General features: G+C 45.7%; 1 protein-coding gene across 2 annotated transcripts in view; it reads left to right on the forward strand.

The window, feature by feature from the left end:
* Positions 1 to 17,960, forward strand: part of chrna8 (cholinergic receptor, nicotinic, alpha 8) — an 814,590-nt gene that overhangs the window by 456,145 nt on the left and 340,485 nt on the right. For both annotated transcript variants that reach the window (XM_085993584.1, XM_085993591.1), the window contains one exon: positions 6,237 to 6,346. In XM_085993584.1, coding sequence (XP_085849710.1) covers positions 6,237 to 6,346 — 110 coding nt within the window. The remainder of the gene's footprint in view (positions 1 to 6,236; positions 6,347 to 17,960) is intronic.

The following is a 17,960-nucleotide window of genomic DNA, read 5'->3' on the forward strand; positions in this document are numbered from 1 at the left end:
AAAACCTGCCAGAGGCTCCTGCATCTGTGCATGGAGTTCCATCACCTCTGATCTTATGGATGGTCCCAGAGGCAGAGGGTCGACATGCAGCTGAGCCGAGCTGGCAGAGTCCTGCGTCCTCCAGCGAGGACTCTCCACTGCTGTCCCTGTCTCCACAATCTGCTGATGCTCACTTTTGAGCTGTGATACACCAGGTGACAACACTACTCTATGTCCCGAAGGTCCCCCCGAGGTGTGAGTGTCTGCACTGGTGCTGGGTGCGCTTATTTCTGCTGACGCTGCGCCCTCAGAGGTTGCAGATTCCTCTGAGGAGTCTGGAATCTCAGGTTCTTCCTCCTGCACAGTGGGGACGGGGGCTCTCGATGGTCCTGTGGGGGAGTCAAGGAAAAAGTTAGAGATGTGATGCCAAGGTTACATGCACATTGCATTTTGCAGATGATCATAAGTCCATATGATATAGCTTCAGAATCATTATCAGCGACTCATGCAATGTCAGCAAGAGAGATGGAAAACTATTCTGTCACCAGCTTGCGGGGATGCACCTGTCTGTCCTTCCCCAACTTCCGCATCTGTATCAGCCCCGACAATCTCCAGGACGGCTTCCTCCCAGGGATGAGCTGGGCTAATGAGGGTGGCCCTCCTCCTGTCCTGGCTCACTCTCTCCTGTTGTGAGCTCTCTTCTCCTGCAATGAGGGAGACAAGTGGAGGTTGAGTGAGAACGAAGGAGTGAGTGTAGAGATTGCATAGCATAGATACTTAGAAGGAGACAAAGATGGAGTGAGGTTGCAAGACCAAGGGCCCTTCCTGTGTGTTGTCAGTTGTGTTCAAAGCATCAGAGTGAGAGGGAGTGTGAGGGCTGCATGGTCCAATAGTTAGGTGAATGTGAGCATAGAGAGAGAGGGAATGGCTAAGGGTGCATGGATGTGAGTGTCAAGTGGGATGTGGAGGAAGAGATTGCTAAAGCTGAGTGCTGGTGAGGAAAGGCAATGGGGATCAGATTGAGGGTGATGGAAACTTCATACTTACTTTTCCAGTGCGATGAAGGTCATGGAATCTTTTCCTGCACTGCATTCAGGTGTGCCATGTGAGCCCCAAGGAGTTGACTTCCCCAGCCACCTGTAGCCACACAGCTTTGGTCTGACTGGGAGGCCTCTTCCTCCCTGAAGAAGGGAACAGGACCATCCAACAATGCCTGCAGCTCTTGCTCTTGCCCTCCCGCTGGCCATTGCTCCTGCAGGCTCCTGTGCCATCATAAGGGGAAAGCTTGGAAGCCTGCAGAGGAAGCAAGGTTTGCTGTGGACCTTAAATGCAGCAGCAATGATGATGTCATCGGAGGGGACTTGCAGTCATGAAAAATCCATTTGCAAAGGCTTCCCACACGTTGGAAATCAATTGGCCAATTGAGTTAAAATTGCATCAATCTCACACATCCATTTAGATTCATGTGGGAATCACGAAATTCGGGGAACCCGACAATTACCCGCACCTGAGTTAAAATCGACCCCTATGTCAATACCACTCAATAACTTTAGGAGGCACTCGTGGCCCAGAGAGACTCCCCTTCAGGAGAAAACATCAAAAGTCATACTTCTTAAAAAGATTCTACGAGGTGGGTTCTGATATTTGCACAAAGTCATCCGATAGAGCAAGACTGAAGCAATGGCAACTGTGCTGCATTGTGAAAGATTGTGAAGGAAGTTCAGTGCTCAGAGAGTTAAAGAGCCTCAGGTGATGACAGCATCATCCTAGTAGGATAGTCATACAGCATATTATGTGATGACACATATATAGTGCCAATTCATTAGGCACTACCACTGGATTTATAGTGCACTCCCAATAGAGCATTGCACATCAAATCCTCAATACAATGACAGATCTGTGGCCTGTCACTTCCCTCCATAAAGATCTCAGCCATCAACTTGGAAATTTTTCAGATTTTGAAAAGTTCATGTTTGTTGGATGCCTGAATCTTGCCAGCAGAATCAAAGGTCCTTGACTTTTTATTAATTATTAACAAGGCATGTATTTTATGCACTTAAAAAGCATACTTTGCACATTAAGGCAAACACACATTCCAGGTGCATAGGTTCACAACGCTCATAAAAAAGCTATTTGCTGGGAACAGATCTGTGAGCAAATTCAAATCCCAATTGGCTTCTACATTCAATTTTCCTTCAACAGATATTCTTCAACTGCATTTCTCAGATGACAGCCAGGACACAGAGTAAATTGAAATAGTAGAAGCCAGGTTATTGTTATATCTTGTTGTCCAAGTTTATATCTCAGCATCAATCTATGTGTGTTGAAGAAGCAGCAATATACAATGATTCTGGGGCAACTGCTTTGGCATACTCCATTGATGCTTCAACCTAATCTGTTGAAGGGGCATTATCTTCAAAGAAGAAACATTTTGTAAACACTTTATTGTTTGAGAAGGAAGAGCCATGATTCATTTTCAGCACAATGGTATATGCAGATTGCACGATGATGTGCTTTGTGGTGATTTATGTCACTGTGTTGTGCCTTGCTAAACAAAGAAGAATTAAGCTGTTATGTATCTCTAATCAGCTGGCTAAGATTGATGATTGGCAACTGGCCTAAGAGCCCTCTCAGCATCAGAGTACACGAGCCAGAAGAAAGCCTGCCAGGAATGATAGGGGGAAAATAGTGTGCTTTTCACTCACTGAGTGGTTAAATATTCTCAGGAAAAATAAATGAATTCCTTTTGGTGAAAATTCAAATTCCATTTAGTATTCCACTGCTGTAGACTGCATCTTGACATCTTATTTGTGTATAAGAAGGAGAGTTACTGGCTGCATTTCAAAAGCATACATAAATCTACCAGTCGCTGAGCTGAGGGTAGAAACCAAAATGTCAGAACTCACCAGTGCCCCATTGCATCCTTCACACCTCTTCTGCATCTGTCACTGATTCACTGGGCTGGAGTTTACTTACCGAGACACGTTGGGGGCGGGTCTGCTGCCTTCTGGGTTCTAGTCCCGCCCCCAGCAACGTCCGACGCACGGATGCTATTTTCCCCTGATTGGCCTTGTTAAGCCTGCCCTGCGGGCTTGCCGGTCAATTAAGGGAAAGCTGGTGTCAGATGATGTCAGTTGATGACGCTTCATCTGCCGGTTTTCTTAAAGAGACATGAAACATTTATTTTTGACAGATGATTTGACAGTGTTTGACACCCTTGCGCCCAGGCTCTCCAATGACTCTCTCTTTAGGAGAAAACAGATGGCAGCTGCAGGTGAGGGTACAGAAGTGATCTGTCACTTCTCCCAATGAGGTGAGGCCACACAAACAGCTTGTCACCTACAGAAAAATCTAAACACATAAAAAATGACTTTCCCAACATTTCCTTACCTCTGATACTCACCAGTGCCCCATTGCATCCTTCACACCTCTTCTGCAGCTGTCATCTATACACAAACATAACAACAGACCCACAGCACACCTCACTTACCCTGGCGAGGTTCCCTGATGTCGGGAAGCCTGCAGCAGAAGTCTCAAAATGGGAAAAAGCCTCTTATCTGCCTGTTAACTACCTGTTAACAGGCAGTTAAGTGGCTATAATCCTCTTCCCGTTGCTAGGAGTTGGGTTCCTGTGCAAATTGGGGACCCGACTCCTGGGAAGATTGGTTGGAGGCAGGTTGGGAGCAGGTTCGGGACCCGCTCCCATTCTTTTTGAATTTCCCAGCAGTTCTGCCTCCAAACCCACCTCCTCAGGGTTGGTAAAGTCCAGCTGCCCACCTGAAACGGTCAGCAGTCAAAGGTCAGGTAACCCAGAGACTGCCCGGTGAGAGTCAGGTAAGTCCCAGAGAGGGGGCGTTTTGGGAGTGGGGGGGTGGTGGCAGGGGTGAGTATTGGCAGGGCCTCGAAGGTGGGAAGGCGGGGGGTGGGTGCCGGGGGCGAAACCCAGGGCTGTTGACTCAGATTTTCCTTGTCGGGCCTTGCTCCTCCTGGCCCCACAAAGGAAAGTTTAATACTTACCTTACCTCTTCTTCCTGCAGACCAGGTTTCCCCAGGTAAGGCAGCAAATGGCAGGTGTCATGCTCAGTCAGCAGTTAAAGAGCCATCGTGGTCCTGTGTACAGTACAGGACACCAATTTGCATAAATGTATGAGGCTCCTGCCTGATTCAGGTGGGCGTCTCACCCTCCCAAAGGAATTGCCACAGGGTGGGAAAGGAGCAGGAAGTTGACCCCTTCCATTTGAACTCCCGCTCTGTCCATTTTCCACTGGGTGAGGGAGTTAAAATGTCCCCTTTTGCTGTGTGATGCAGAGGTGCACAGCAGATTGGAACTGTGCCAGTAAGTAGTAGAAGTTGAGTTGATGCCTACAATTTCCCCACATAATGAATTGTCATCCTCATCCATGGTTTGGAGGGAGATGCCAAGTGGAGAGGCCAAGGACGCCCCCCACAATGAGGGAGGGCAAATCTACCTATTACAGTGCAGCATCACAAGAGACCTTAAAGTAAGTGACCTGACCATTCATTTGTACAGGATATCATAGCATCTTAGAGGTTTACAGCACAGAAGGAGGCCATTCGGCCCATCGTGTCTGCGCCAGCCGAAAAAGTGCTATCTAGCCTAATCCCGCTTTCCAACTCTTGGTCCATAGCCTAGTAAATTACGGCACATCAAGTACATATCCAAGTATTTTTTAAATGTGATGAGGGTTTCTGCCTCTACCACCCTTTAGGGCAATGAGTTCCAGACCCCCACCATCCTCTGTGTGAAAAAAATTCTCCTCAACCACCCTCTAATGCTTCTACCAATTACTTTAACTCTATGCCCCCTGGTTATTGACCTCTCTGCTAAGGGAAATAGGTCCTTCCTATCCACTCTATCTAGGCCCCTCCTTATTTTATACACCTCAATTTAATCTCCCCTCAGCCTCCTCTGTTCCAAAGAAAACAACCCCAGCCTATCCAATCTTTCCTCATAGCTAAAATTCTCCAGTCCTTGCAACATCCTCGTAAATCTCCTCTGTACCTTCTTTAGTGCAATCACATCTTTCCTGTAATGTGGTGACCTGAACTGTACACAGTACTCTAGCTGTGGCCTAACTAGTCTCTTATACAGTTCTAGCATAACCTTTCTGCTCTTATATTCTATGCCTTGGCTAGTAAAGGAAAGTACCCTGTATGCCTTCTTAACCACCTAATCTACCTGTCCTGCTACCTTCAGGGATCTGTAGACATGACTCCAATGTCCCTCTGTTCCTCTACACTTCTCAGTATTCTACCATTTATTGTGTATTCCCTTGCCTTGTTAACCCTCCCCAAATGCATTACTTCACACTTTCCCGGATTGAATTTAATTTGCCACTTTTCTGCCCACCTGACCAGTCCATTGATATCTTCCTGCAGTCTACAGCTTTCTTCCTCACTATCAACCACACAACCAATTTTTGTATCATCTGCAAACTTCTTATTCATGCCCCCTACATTGAAGCCTAAATCATTGATATATACCACAAAAAGCAAGGGACCTAGTACTGAGCCCTGCGAAACCCCACTGAGAACAGCCTTCCAGTCACAAAAACATCCGTTGACCATTACCCTTTGCTTCTTGCCACTGAGCCAATTTTGGATCCAACTTGCCACTTTCTCTTGGATCCCATGGGCTTTTACTTTTCTGCCCAGTCTGCCATATTCAATCAAATTCGTCAGATACAACCTTCCCTTAACAAATCCGTGCTGACTGTCCTTGATTAAGCCGTGCCTTTCTAAATGACGATTAATACTGTCCCTCAGAATTTTTTCCAATAATTTGCTCAGCACCGAGGTTAGGCTGACTGGTCCGTAATTACTCGGTTGATCCCTTTCTCCCTTTTTAAACAACAGTACAACGTTAGCAGTCCTCCAGCCCTCTGACACCACATGTAGCCAGAGAGGATATGGAGAAAGAAAGGAAAGACGGAAAGAAGGAAAGACGGGAAGAAAGGAAGGAAAGAAGGAAAGAAAGAAAGAATGAATGCATTTATATAGCGCCTTTCAGAACCTCAGGATGTCAGAATCTCAGTTACGCTTCGCAGCCGATGAAGTTTGCTGAAGTATAGTCACTAGTGTCATTGCAGGACAATGTGAAAGCCAGTATGGTGTGACGAGACCTGGAAGTTGGGGGTGGGGGCAATAATTTAAAACAGCATGCAAAAAAAACAGTTCATTTATTTGTTTTGTTAAGAAATGCACATATTAAAACAACTGTTTATTGCCTCCAATAGTATTGGACAGACTGCTACTTAAGTTGGAATGTTACTGAATATGGCGGTGTTCGAAACCTACGCTTTCCTTCAGATCATGTGTGGGTACCGGATATTCTCCTCTATAACAGGTGAGATGGCTTTATCTCTATTTATTGTAACAGTTACCTTTCACTAAATACTTAACTGAGCCGTTATTTTTTTAAGGAAAATACATAAAAGAATCTCAATCAAATTCTATTAAAAAGATCCTGCAACTTGTTTCTTGCAATCATCAATATAATATATTAGATATTAATATTAAATGGATAACAACATCCTGTTGCAGAATGCATTGAAAACTCCCGTGCCCGGCTCCATCTATGGGAAAATCCATTACAAAAGTGTTGAATATTTGGATGCAATACAAGTTCTGCTTGTAAGCGTCACTGTTGCAGGATTTTCCGATACAATGAAGTGTGCTTTTCAGAAATTAACGTTACATGACGGCCTAACTCTTTACCTTTTATCTATATATTGAGTGCGCGGGGTAATATGGTAATAAAAAAGTGTTTCAGCCACTAGATGGCACTGAGTCCTGAATTGTGGTCTGCTCCTTTGCGCTGGGCCACCATGTTATTTTTTGGATTAAAGGAGGAAAGAGAGGTAGAAAGGCAAAGAGGTTTAGGCAGGGAGTTCCAGAGTTTAGGGCCTAGGCAACAGAAGTCACGGCCACCAATGTTTGAGCGATTATAAACAGGGGTGCTCAAGAGGGCAGAATTAGAGGAGCGCAGACATCTCGGGGGGTTGTGGGACTGGAGGAGATTACAGAGATAGGAAGGGGCGAGGCCATGGAGGGATTTGAAACAAGGATGAAAATTTTGAAATCAAGGCATTGCTTAACCAAGAGCCAATCAATGGTAAGGCATTCTCCAACATTTGTTTAAACTTCTAACTTGTATTAAATATATATTTCAATGTTTGCTCTTGCCCCATCTGCACAGCTTCTCCAAGTTGCTAAGTGGCGTCTAAGTGAATTGAATTCTTTCACCATTGTCAGCACACTTCCTGCCCTCACTTCATGCCTCATGTAGTCTGCCTTGTCCACTGTCTTTGTAAAAACAACCTTTTTCCTTTACATGCGCTCTCAAAACTGCCAAGATGTGTTCCATCTCATCACCGGGCCCTCATCTGGCTGCCCTGACCCATGGCAACCCCTGCCCACTAGCCCCGCCACACTTCCCTTGTACTGTATCACCCATAATTTCCACCATGTAACAGAAGCTTGCTACATGTGGTGGCTGCTTTTGAATGGTAACATTTGAACTAGGTCTGGTAACTTTTTTATCGTTACTTGAGGCTACCACTGCCTCCAACCTGCCACCCAATTCTTTTAGCTAAAGCCTCCAACCCACCTGGCCAATCTTTTTGAAAGATTGGCTCCCACTTAAGCAACGCCTTGATTTCAAAATGACCACTGTAATGCTATATTCTTAAACACCTCTGGCGTGCTGCTTCTCCTTTATTAGCCCTGCCTCTGCTGCTTTATTGTCAAATCCCCAGCCATGTTTTCTTATTTAACCCTGGCTCTGTTCCCCTTTTTTTCCCATCATTCCCCTTCTACCTTTTTTAATGCCCCAGTATTTTCTTTAACTAACCCTTGTTCTGCTCTCCTTTGCATAGCCTCAGCTGAATTCCCTTAGAACAGGGAGGAGGATATACCTCAGGGAAGGCTGCACAGGCTGCGACTCTTTTCTCTCGAAAAGAGAAGACTGAGGGGTGACCTGGTAGAGGTCTTTAAGATAAGGAAAGGGTTTGATAGGGTAGATGTAGAGAAGATGTTTCCACTTGTGAAGGATTCCAAAACTAGACGCCATAAATATAAGATAGTCACTAATAAATCCAATAGGGAATTCAGGAAAAACTTCTCTACCCAGCGAGTGGTGAGAACGTGGGACTCGCTACCACAAGAAGAAGTTGAGGCGAATAGCGTAGATGCATTTAAGGGGAAGCTAGATAAACACATGAGGGAGACAGGAATAGAGGGATATGCTAATAGGTTTAGATGAAGTAGGGTGGGAGGAGGCTGCTCGTGTGGAGCATAAACACTGGCATAGACCAGTTGGGCTGAATGGGCTGTTTCTGTGCAGTAGACTCGATGTAACTTGATGTGACCCTTTTTTAAGATAGTTCCACTACAACTCCTTTTCATCTATTACCTGCTAACTTTATTAAAAATTACTGTCATGCTATGGTAAGGTCGACTACTTATATTAAGTATCTTACATCAGACCACTTTTTCTGTCAACCTTTTCCCATTGTAAATTCCTATTTAAATTTGTCATATTGTGATTATGTCCTCCCAGCAGTGGTGGTGCTGTAGTGCTGCAATTTCGCATCTTCCAGTTCCTTAACCTGTATTGGAGAGGAACCCCTATGCTCCAACCAACTCTACATATACGCTTCACTAATTGCTATAAGTTTTTCTAGTTAATTATAAAAAACAATATAAAAACAAAGTACTATATAAAAATAAGGACACCGTGGGGATTGAATTATGTCAGTGAGCCCTGGTCGAATTATCATCTGCCCTTAATCCCCCTTCACTTGGTCATGACTCCCCGTGTGCAATATCATGGGAGATTGACTAGCATTTATCAATTATGATATTGCACTTCTGTTCTGTAGCAGGATGTAGATTCATCCCCATAATTTCCCACATGGAGAGGACTTCTCACCTTGACCAACATGGCAGGGCTGAGTGCTGTGCGGATAGTTAATGCGGAACTACAAATGTGAGAACAATGAGACTTATGTGGCGGCTGTTTGGCCCCCTGAGCCAAGCTTGATTCATGATTTGTTATGAGTTAGCGGATCTCAGCCAAGGCAAAGTTGGAGGTGCTAGAGTTGACCGCATCATTCTTAGGCTGGGGATTGGGGAAAATCAGACGGAGTTCCTACCCTAATTATTACCCAGTGACCTCTACTGGAACTTGCACATATGTAGGTGTCAGGTAATGGCAGGACAGGGTTCAGCTATGATAGCCTCCCAGTGCTAACTATCTAGGCTTAAATACTATTTATGGCCACAAGGCTGAAGTACTATAAGGCTAACAGTGCCTATACAACTGTATTGCAAGAGAACTGGGGAGAAATTTGAGGGGAAAAAAGGTTATTTTTGTTTCTGTTCCTTTGGAGGAGTTTCACCTTGTCACAAAGAATAGAGATATGCTTGGAATTTTCATGGGATTTTTCCAGTAGGAAATTGGAGGAACCCCCATAGAAACGGTAAAAATGAGCAAAAACAGCCAGTTACGCCATTTCCCTGGGGTTTCCATTGAAGTTATGGTGGGAGATGGGAAGAACTGTGTGGAAATTCAGGGCCTATTTTCTTACAAGTATGCTGTTTTAGCTGAGGTGTTAACCTATTCATAACAGACAAGCTAATGCCTGCATTTAAATAGTGGAGAGAGAAATACCTTATGAACCAGTTAACCAGTCATCCCCTAATAACCGTAACAGCAATTTGTAGGCTGGTAAATCACAAATTATGACTTTATTGTCAGATTGCCTGATGTGTTGTGAATTACAGAAAAGAACTAGAAGGCTTCAAAGTAGTTCAGGATTTATAATTTTATTTTCCAAACCAGACCTACTTTTCAAAGCAATTTCCAACAATAGTTTTGATTGTATTAGAAAACTAATTTCAAGATGTGATCCTCTTGATTTTACAGTTTAAATGGTACTGAGGGTGAAATTACATGTTTAAGAAAATAGTAAAGACAATTAAGTGAAAAAGAACATGAATTATAAAGGTCCCGCGCATAATTCTGTCAGGACTTGTGGACAATGATGGATACCTCTGAGTGATTGTACAGAGCATAATGGGAGTGATTTCAAAGCAGTGATCTGTATAAAGCCTCCCAGTTAAGTCAAAGTTTGAGAATAAAACTTGAGCAGCTTATAATCACCATCTGACCCCTGTAGATTAAGTATTAGTAACATAGGACATAGGAACAGGAGTAGGCCATTTAGCCCTTCGAGCCTATTCCGCCATTCAATGAGATCATGGCTGATCTGTAACCTAACTAAAATAGATTCTCACTATTTACTCTATCAGTTCCCCTTAATATCTTGAAAACTTCAATCAAATCACCCCTTAACCTTCTAAATTCTAAGGAATACAGCCCTAGTTTGTGTAACCTCTCCTCATAATTGAACCCTTATCATTCTGGTTAACCTACGCTGCACTCCCTCCAAGGCCAATATATCCTTCCTAAGGTGTGGTGCCCAGAACTGCTCACAGTACTCCAGGTGTGGTCTAACCAGGGTTTTGCATAACCAGGGCACTGTAATTCTCTGTGTTTTAATATGTACATATACTGTAAATTTTATGGGGTGATGTTCTGCTTTGGTCCAGCTCTGGTGGCCAGTGGCCACTTTATGCCTTTGGTGCTTGCTGCTGTTCACACTGAAGGATAATGATTTTTTTTTTCATTTGTTCATGAGATGTGGATGTCACTGGCAAGGCCGGCATTTATTGCCCATCCCTAGTTGCCCTTGAGAAGGTGGTGGTGAGCTGCCTTCTTGAACTGTTGCAGTCCACAATACCTCTTTTGTAGCGGATTGGTACAACTGAGTGGCAGTTAAGAGTCGACCACATTGCTGTGGGTCTGGAGTCACGATAAGGCCTGACCAAGTAAGGACGGCAGATTTCCTTCCCTAAAGGGCATTAGTGAACCAGATGGATTTTTACGACAATCTGGTAGTTACCATTACTGATACTAACTTTTTATTTCAGATTTATTGAATTAACTGAATTTAAATTCCCCAGCTACTGTGGTGGGATTTGAACTAGGTCTTCGGATTACTAGTCCATTAACATAGACACTATGCTACCTTACTCCAGGATTGTGATTTCTTTGAAGCATGATTCTCACGGTAACACAGAAACTCAAAAAAATTAGCAATTTATTTATGAGAAATTCTGCTATAAAAAATATCGGAGTCCAGACAATGTGATAAATCATGGCAAGCTTCATCTTCAAAGTTTACAACATCCAAATCCACTGTGGCACAAATCCGATATCAGCAAATTCTGACAAAGTCCCACAAATCAAAGTTTACAACATCATCTGAATGATCACATTATAACCTTATAGCCTGCTACCAGCCATCTGTGGCTCAGTGTATGTTGAGACTTTGTTGGAATTTGCTGATATCGGATTTGTGCCACAGTGGATTTGGATGTCCTTAACATAATTTTAAAAAACAGCAAATCAAAACCTGACCAGACTGCTGACCATATGGCACATTCACTCAGAATCAGTCTGTTCCTCTGTATCCCATCCAGTACAAAAGCAGAAGCAGAGAATAGGAGGATATGTAGGATTTCACTAATGACTTCATGACACAAAACTTACAGGAAAAGCCAATGTCATAAGAAGAAAAAAATTAGATCTTGATTACATCCCACTTATGATTGCAGCCTCTCTAATAACTTGTCATGTTTGAAATGTCCTGATATGTTTGCGTCACTGCTGAAATTGCCCTTCAGGACCCATTTTTAAAAAGAGCTACACGGCAGCACAGTAACACCGTGCAACGTAGTTTTTCAGCCAGTTCCCCGAGTAATGAATTATTTTAGAAAAAGAGAGTCTAGAACGAAGGATCATGGTGTCAGGATAAGGGGCTGGCCATTTAGGACTGAGATGAGGAGAAATTCTATCATTCAGTGGGTTGTGAATCTTTGGAATTCCACATCCCAGAGAGCTGTGGAGGCTCAGTCATTGAGTATATTCAAGACAGAGATCGATAGATTTTTGGACACTAAGGGAATCAAGGGATATGGGGATAGGGTGAGAAAGTGGAGTTGAGGTCAACCATGATCTTATTGAATGGTGGAGCAAGCTCTAGGGGCCATATAGCCTACTCCTGCTTTTATTTCTTATGTTCCTTGTTGTCAAAGGGAAGGATGGAAACCCAGGAAATTAAGAAGGGAGAAAAAAATAAACATGTAAATAAGTGACTTCATTTAAAGACTGTTTCATTGGCTGTTTAAAGCACTTTAATAATAATTCAACTTTATTGTCATTGTACAATGCACAACGAAATGTGATCTTGCAAGCTCCCATGAGTCCAGTACAAATAACATTAACATTAAACGTAAATAGCACCGTCCTGGGAGAAGCAAAGCCGCTGCGTCTGTGCACGCCGCCATTCCATTTCCACCATTCCGACAATCTTCAGCCCAACACCCGGGCCTGCTCACCAGCTGCCCCTCCCGGGGCTCCTTCTGTGACCTTCTCACCAACCGCCCCTCCTCGGGGCTCCTTCCGTGACCTTCTGCACCTGGTCTTCCCTGATGGTCACCCCTCCAGATACTAACCAGGCCTGGCTCTAGCTTAGCTTCCAAGCCTTGCCAGTGACCCTGTCCCTAGTCCCAGGAACAGGGCATCCTGAAGTCATGAAAGGTGCTATGTAAATGCAAATTCTTTCTTAAGTAAACAGTGAATTAAAATGAGCCTTAACTTAACACCCTTCCTTATATTTTATTCTACTTTGGTTGAGTTTTTTAAATATATTTTTCTTTAAACATTGAGCCCTGATGACACCATTGGAGAGCTGTTGGAGTTGTTCCTGAGCCTGACAGTATAAAAGAGCTGAATTAACACACGTAGAGATATAAGCCTCGATTTTAACTGACCCGTGGAGTTGGATTGGAGGCGTGCGGGGGGGTTAAAGTCCCGAATTCGGGGGTCCCGACACCATCCCGCCCCCAACCTGCCTCCATGTAAATTTCAAAGGAGGCGGGTACCCGCCCCGCACTGGGACCCGCCTACCCAAGGCGGGAAGGGATTAGTGACAATTAACTGCCTGTTAACAGGTAGTTAACAGGCAGTTTTTAGCCTAATCCCTATTTTTAATCTTGAACTGTGGGATTCCCGATGGCTCCAAACCACGCCAAGTTAGAGCAGGCGGGCCGTCGGGTTGAAGGACTTGGAGGGGTTGAGATGTTGGTGTTCAGGTGAGTGATGGGTGCATGAGTGCAAAGGTAAGTGTGTTTGGTGTGTCTAAAGTGTGTAAAGAAGTTTAAATTACCTGTACTTACATTTTTAGCCTTCCTTCCTCTAGGTTTCGGGAGTCCATCATCTAACTGGCACAGAAAGAAGAACGGCTGCGAACTGTCAAAAGTGACAGCCTGCAGCTTTCTGTGCCAGAGAGATTTCTAACTGAGTCTGTGTAGAAGGACTCAGGTTAGAAGTAAGACTGTCAGTGTTTGACAGCTTCAAACAGCTGTGAAACACTGATATTTCATCTGTCAAAACATCTTGACAGATGAAATTTCAGTCTGTGACATCACCTGTTGCCGGGTGGCCCTTAATTGGCCTGCTGAGCCCGCTGGGTGGGCTCAACAAGTCAATCAAGTTAAAATCGCGTGGATTGGCCACATCTCGATGGAGGCGGGACTACAACCCCAAAGGTTGTAGTCCCGCCTCCTTCCCGACTTCTGAGTGAAAATCACCCCCATAGGCTTCAAAATTCCTCAGGACATCTATTGGTGTGGATGTGGGCTGGGCCTGGGCAGAATTTCCACCCAACCCATGAATGTGGCCTGGCAATATTCAAAATCTCTAGCTCAGGAGCATTTGCGTACTGTGGGTGGTGGCACCCATGCCATTTCTGGTGCATCCCTCTCATGTGGGGTTTAGAAAGTTGCTGCCAGGCCTTGCCTCAGCTTAAGTATACTAGTTGTGCTATTACCAAATATAAAGTACGCCATTTTCAAATAGGCTGGTTTTTATAGTGAAATGGATTGCAGCATTTTAAAGTTTATATGACCACCCGACATCCTTAGCAATGAGGTGTAGTCATTGTTGTAATGTAGGAAATGCGGATGCGAATTTGCACACAGCAAGGTCGCACAAACAGCAATGTGACCATCTGTTCTAATGATGTTGGTTGACTGATAAACATTGGCCAGAACACCAGGGAGATCTCCCCTCCTCTACTTCTAAATAACACCATGAGACATTTTGGCTCGAATTTCACAGGGCCGTGGAGGCGGGAATGGAAGCGTGTGGGGTGTTAAAATTGCACAAAGTGGTGGGCGGGCCCAACCCCGCCTCCATCCCGCCTCCATCCCGCCTCCATCCCGCCTCCAAGCAATTTTCAAGAAATCGGGGTCGATTTTAACTCAGGTGCGGGGAATTGTCGGGTTCCCCGAATTTGGTGTTTCCCACACGAATCTAAGTGGGTGTGTGAGATTGATGCAATTTTAACTCAATTGGCCAATTGATTTCCAACGTGTGGGAACCCTTGGCAAATGAATATTTCCAGTCAGAAAGTCGCATAATATGACGTCATTATTGCTGCTGCATTTAGAGTCTGCAACAAGCCTTGCTGCTTCTGCAGGCTGCCAACCTTTTGGCATTTGCTGATACACTGAGCTGGAAGTAGAATGGCAAGAGAAAGACCGAGGTCTGCACCCCGTTTTGACGATGTTGCCCTGCAGGCTTTAGTGGAGGGAGCAAGAGCTCACAAGGAGGTGCTCTTCCCTTCATCAGGGAAGAAGATGCCTCCCCAGCAGACAAAGGCTGCGTGGCTGCAAGTGGCAGAGGAGGTCAACTCCTTATCGGCTACCCGCAGAACCTGGATACAGTGCAGGAAGAGATTTCATGACCTTCAGCACACTGGAAAAGTGAGTATGAAGTTCCCATCACTCTCAATCAGATCTCCATTGCCTCTCCTCACCAGCACTCAGCTTTAGCAATCTCTCCCTCCACATCCCACTTGACACCGATATCCATGCACCCTTACCCATTCCCTCTCTCTCTATGCTCACATACACCTAACTATTTGACTATGCAGCCCTCACACTCCCTATCACTCTGATGCTATGAAAACAACTGACAACACACAGGGAGGGCCCTTGGTCTTGCCACCTCACTCCATCTTTGTCTCCTTCTAAGCATCTATGCTATGGATTCTCTACACTCACTCCTTCATTCTCACTCCAACTCCACTTGTCTCCCTCATTGCAGGAATAGAGAGCTCACAATAAAAGAGAACAAGCTAGGAACAGGAGGAGGGCCACCATCAATAGCCCACCTCACCCCCGGGATTAGTTTTCCATCTCTCTCATTGACATTGCTGATAATGATTCTGAAGCTATAACAGATGGACCTATGATCATCTGCAACATGCAATGTGCATGTAACCTTGACCTCACATCTGTAACTCTTTCCTTCACTCCCCCACAGGACCATCGAGAGCTCCCGTCCCCACTGTCCAGGAGGAAGAGCCTGAGCTTCCAGACTCCTCAGAGGAATCTGCAACCTCTGAGGGCACAGCGTCAGCAGAATTCAGTGCACCCAGCACCAGTGCAGACACTCACACCTCGGTGGGACCTTCGGGACATAGAGTAGTGTTGTCACCTGGTGTATCACAGCTCACAAGTGAGCATCAGCAGATTGTGGAGACAGGGACAGCAATGGAGAGTGCTAGTCGGAGGGCGCACGACTCTGCCAGCTCGGCTCAGCTGCATGTCGACCCTCTGCCTCTGGGTCCATCCATAAGATCAGCGGGGCTAGAACTCCAGGAACAGATGCAGGAGTCTCTGGCAGGTTTTGTCTCCAGGGTCGATGTGAGTGTGGAGCGAATGGAGGAGTCCATAGCGAACATGAGCAGAGCCTTTGTGGAGTCATTGGCGCATGAACGCATCACCATGGAAAGGATGGCAACCTCCATGGAGGAGATAAGTTGCCAGGGTATGGAAAACATGGTGAGTATTCATAATAGAATGACATCTCTTGAGGAGCGATGGGCATCTATTGAACAGAGAAACCAGACCTTCATGGAAGTCCTTCTGAGTAGGACTGCCAGTGCAGAAACGGGTCCCCATGGCCCCCTGATGTGCAGCAAGGTGCTCTCAAGCCACTTCCAAGCGCTGGCCCCTTCTGGCTTGTGCAGCTTCAGGTGGGTGAGCAGCAGCCTGGCGCTCCTGTTGTTGCTGCTGTTGTTCCTGGTTCTGCTGGTGCCACGGCTGGTGTTCGAGCTCATCTAATGCCCAGAAGGGAAGGAAATAAATGGCTCCCATGCTTCTGGTATATGCCTCCGTTGAGGAAGCGCTGAGTGAAGGTGGCGAGTGGGGTTTCCCAGGAGGTCACACTGGAGATGTGTGTGAGGCTCCAACCTTCCACAGGTGTGGTTAAGCCTGGTAAAAGTTGCCCCAGGCCTGAAACAACAAAGTCCTGCCACCTGCAAATGATGACTGATCAAATCTCCTCTTTAATGGTTGATCTGCAACTGATAGTCAGCAAGCCAATAGTGCTCACGCCAGGTTTCACAGGCGTGATCCCCACCAGGCGTGTTTTACGTGGGAAAAGGGTTAAAAATGTAAGGGCCTGTTAAAATGGGATTATAAAGGCCAATTATTGCTGATGAAGGGCCTTAAAGACCAGTCCCGCCTGTTGGAGGTGGGACTGATTCGGGACCATCAGACACGCCTGGGTTAAAATGGCTCGGGGTCGGGAACCAGGCCGGGGGGGGGTTCCGACCCACAGTGTTTGCGATTTTAACCCCCCCACACGCCTCAAAGCCTGCCTCACGGCTGAGTTAAAATCGACCCCATCGTGTTTACTGCTCTCATCTCCGTCCCACCTCTTGGAGGTGGGATAGGCCCTTAAGGCCCTTAACAAGCACTAAATCACCTCTATTATCCCACTTTGAAAGGCCTTGGTGATTTTAACCCTTTTCCGACATGAAGCATGCCTGCTCTGAAATGCGATGGTGAAACCTGGCAGGAGCACAATTGGATTGCTGACTATTAGCTGCAGCTCCACCATTAAATAGGATATTTGATCAGCCATCATTTGCAGGTGGCAGGACTTTGTTGTCTCAGGTCTGGGGGAACTTTTAGAAGGCATAACCACAGCTGTGGAAGTTCGGAGCCTGACACCCATCTCCAGTGTGACCTCCTGGGAAATGCCTCTCGCCACCTTCACTGAGCGCTTCCTCAACTGAGGCATATACCAAGTAATCCTAAGCCCTCAATTTGGAAGTCCCATTAGCGAAATGACGCACACCACAACTGCAGCAGTAGCCATCAGATTTTTTATTTACAATAACCATCTGATGGCTTTTTAACATTAAATATCAAATTTTGCCCAAGTGACTAAACTTGTGACTATTTGTGCAGTATCTTTCTCTTACGCGTGCTCCTACGTGGTGCTTCCCCTGCGACTTCAGCAGATGTGGAGGCCCCTTGCTCACTTTCTTGCTGCTCCTGTCTCGACACCTTTGGCGGGCGTCCTCTGGGGTTTCGAACCTGTGAGGGCTTGCCAACAGTCTGCTGCTCCTGCGGCTGTGCAGGGGTTGAGACGCTGATCTCAGTTGGGTGTGAATCCTGGTGGGGCTCTGACCAAGGGCTCTGCAGTGGCATGGAAGTGTGAGCGCTTGGAGAGGAGCCCCCACTTCCTTGATGTCTGCCACCAACTTCCCTCTCATGGGTCATGTCCCCCTCAGCATTTGCAAGTGGACTGAGACCACCTTGCTTCACATCAGGGAGGCCATGGGGACCCATATCTGCACTGGTTTCTATTATGTCCGTGTATAATTGAGACACGGACTGCAGGAGTTGATTATAACAAGTCTTTACTGAATGGAGACAACCTGGAAACTGAAACTACAGAAGCCTGCTAGGGCCTTTTATACAGGGGTGGTCACTGCCGGTACTGCAATCTGAGACCAGTTATTCCCTTAAAG

Source organism: Somniosus microcephalus, chromosome 1 (genome assembly GCF_052327205.1).
Source record: "Somniosus microcephalus isolate GS21.2 chromosome 1, FLI_Smic_1.0, whole genome shotgun sequence".
Classification (NCBI taxonomy): domain Eukaryota; kingdom Metazoa; phylum Chordata; class Chondrichthyes; order Squaliformes; family Somniosidae; genus Somniosus; species Somniosus microcephalus.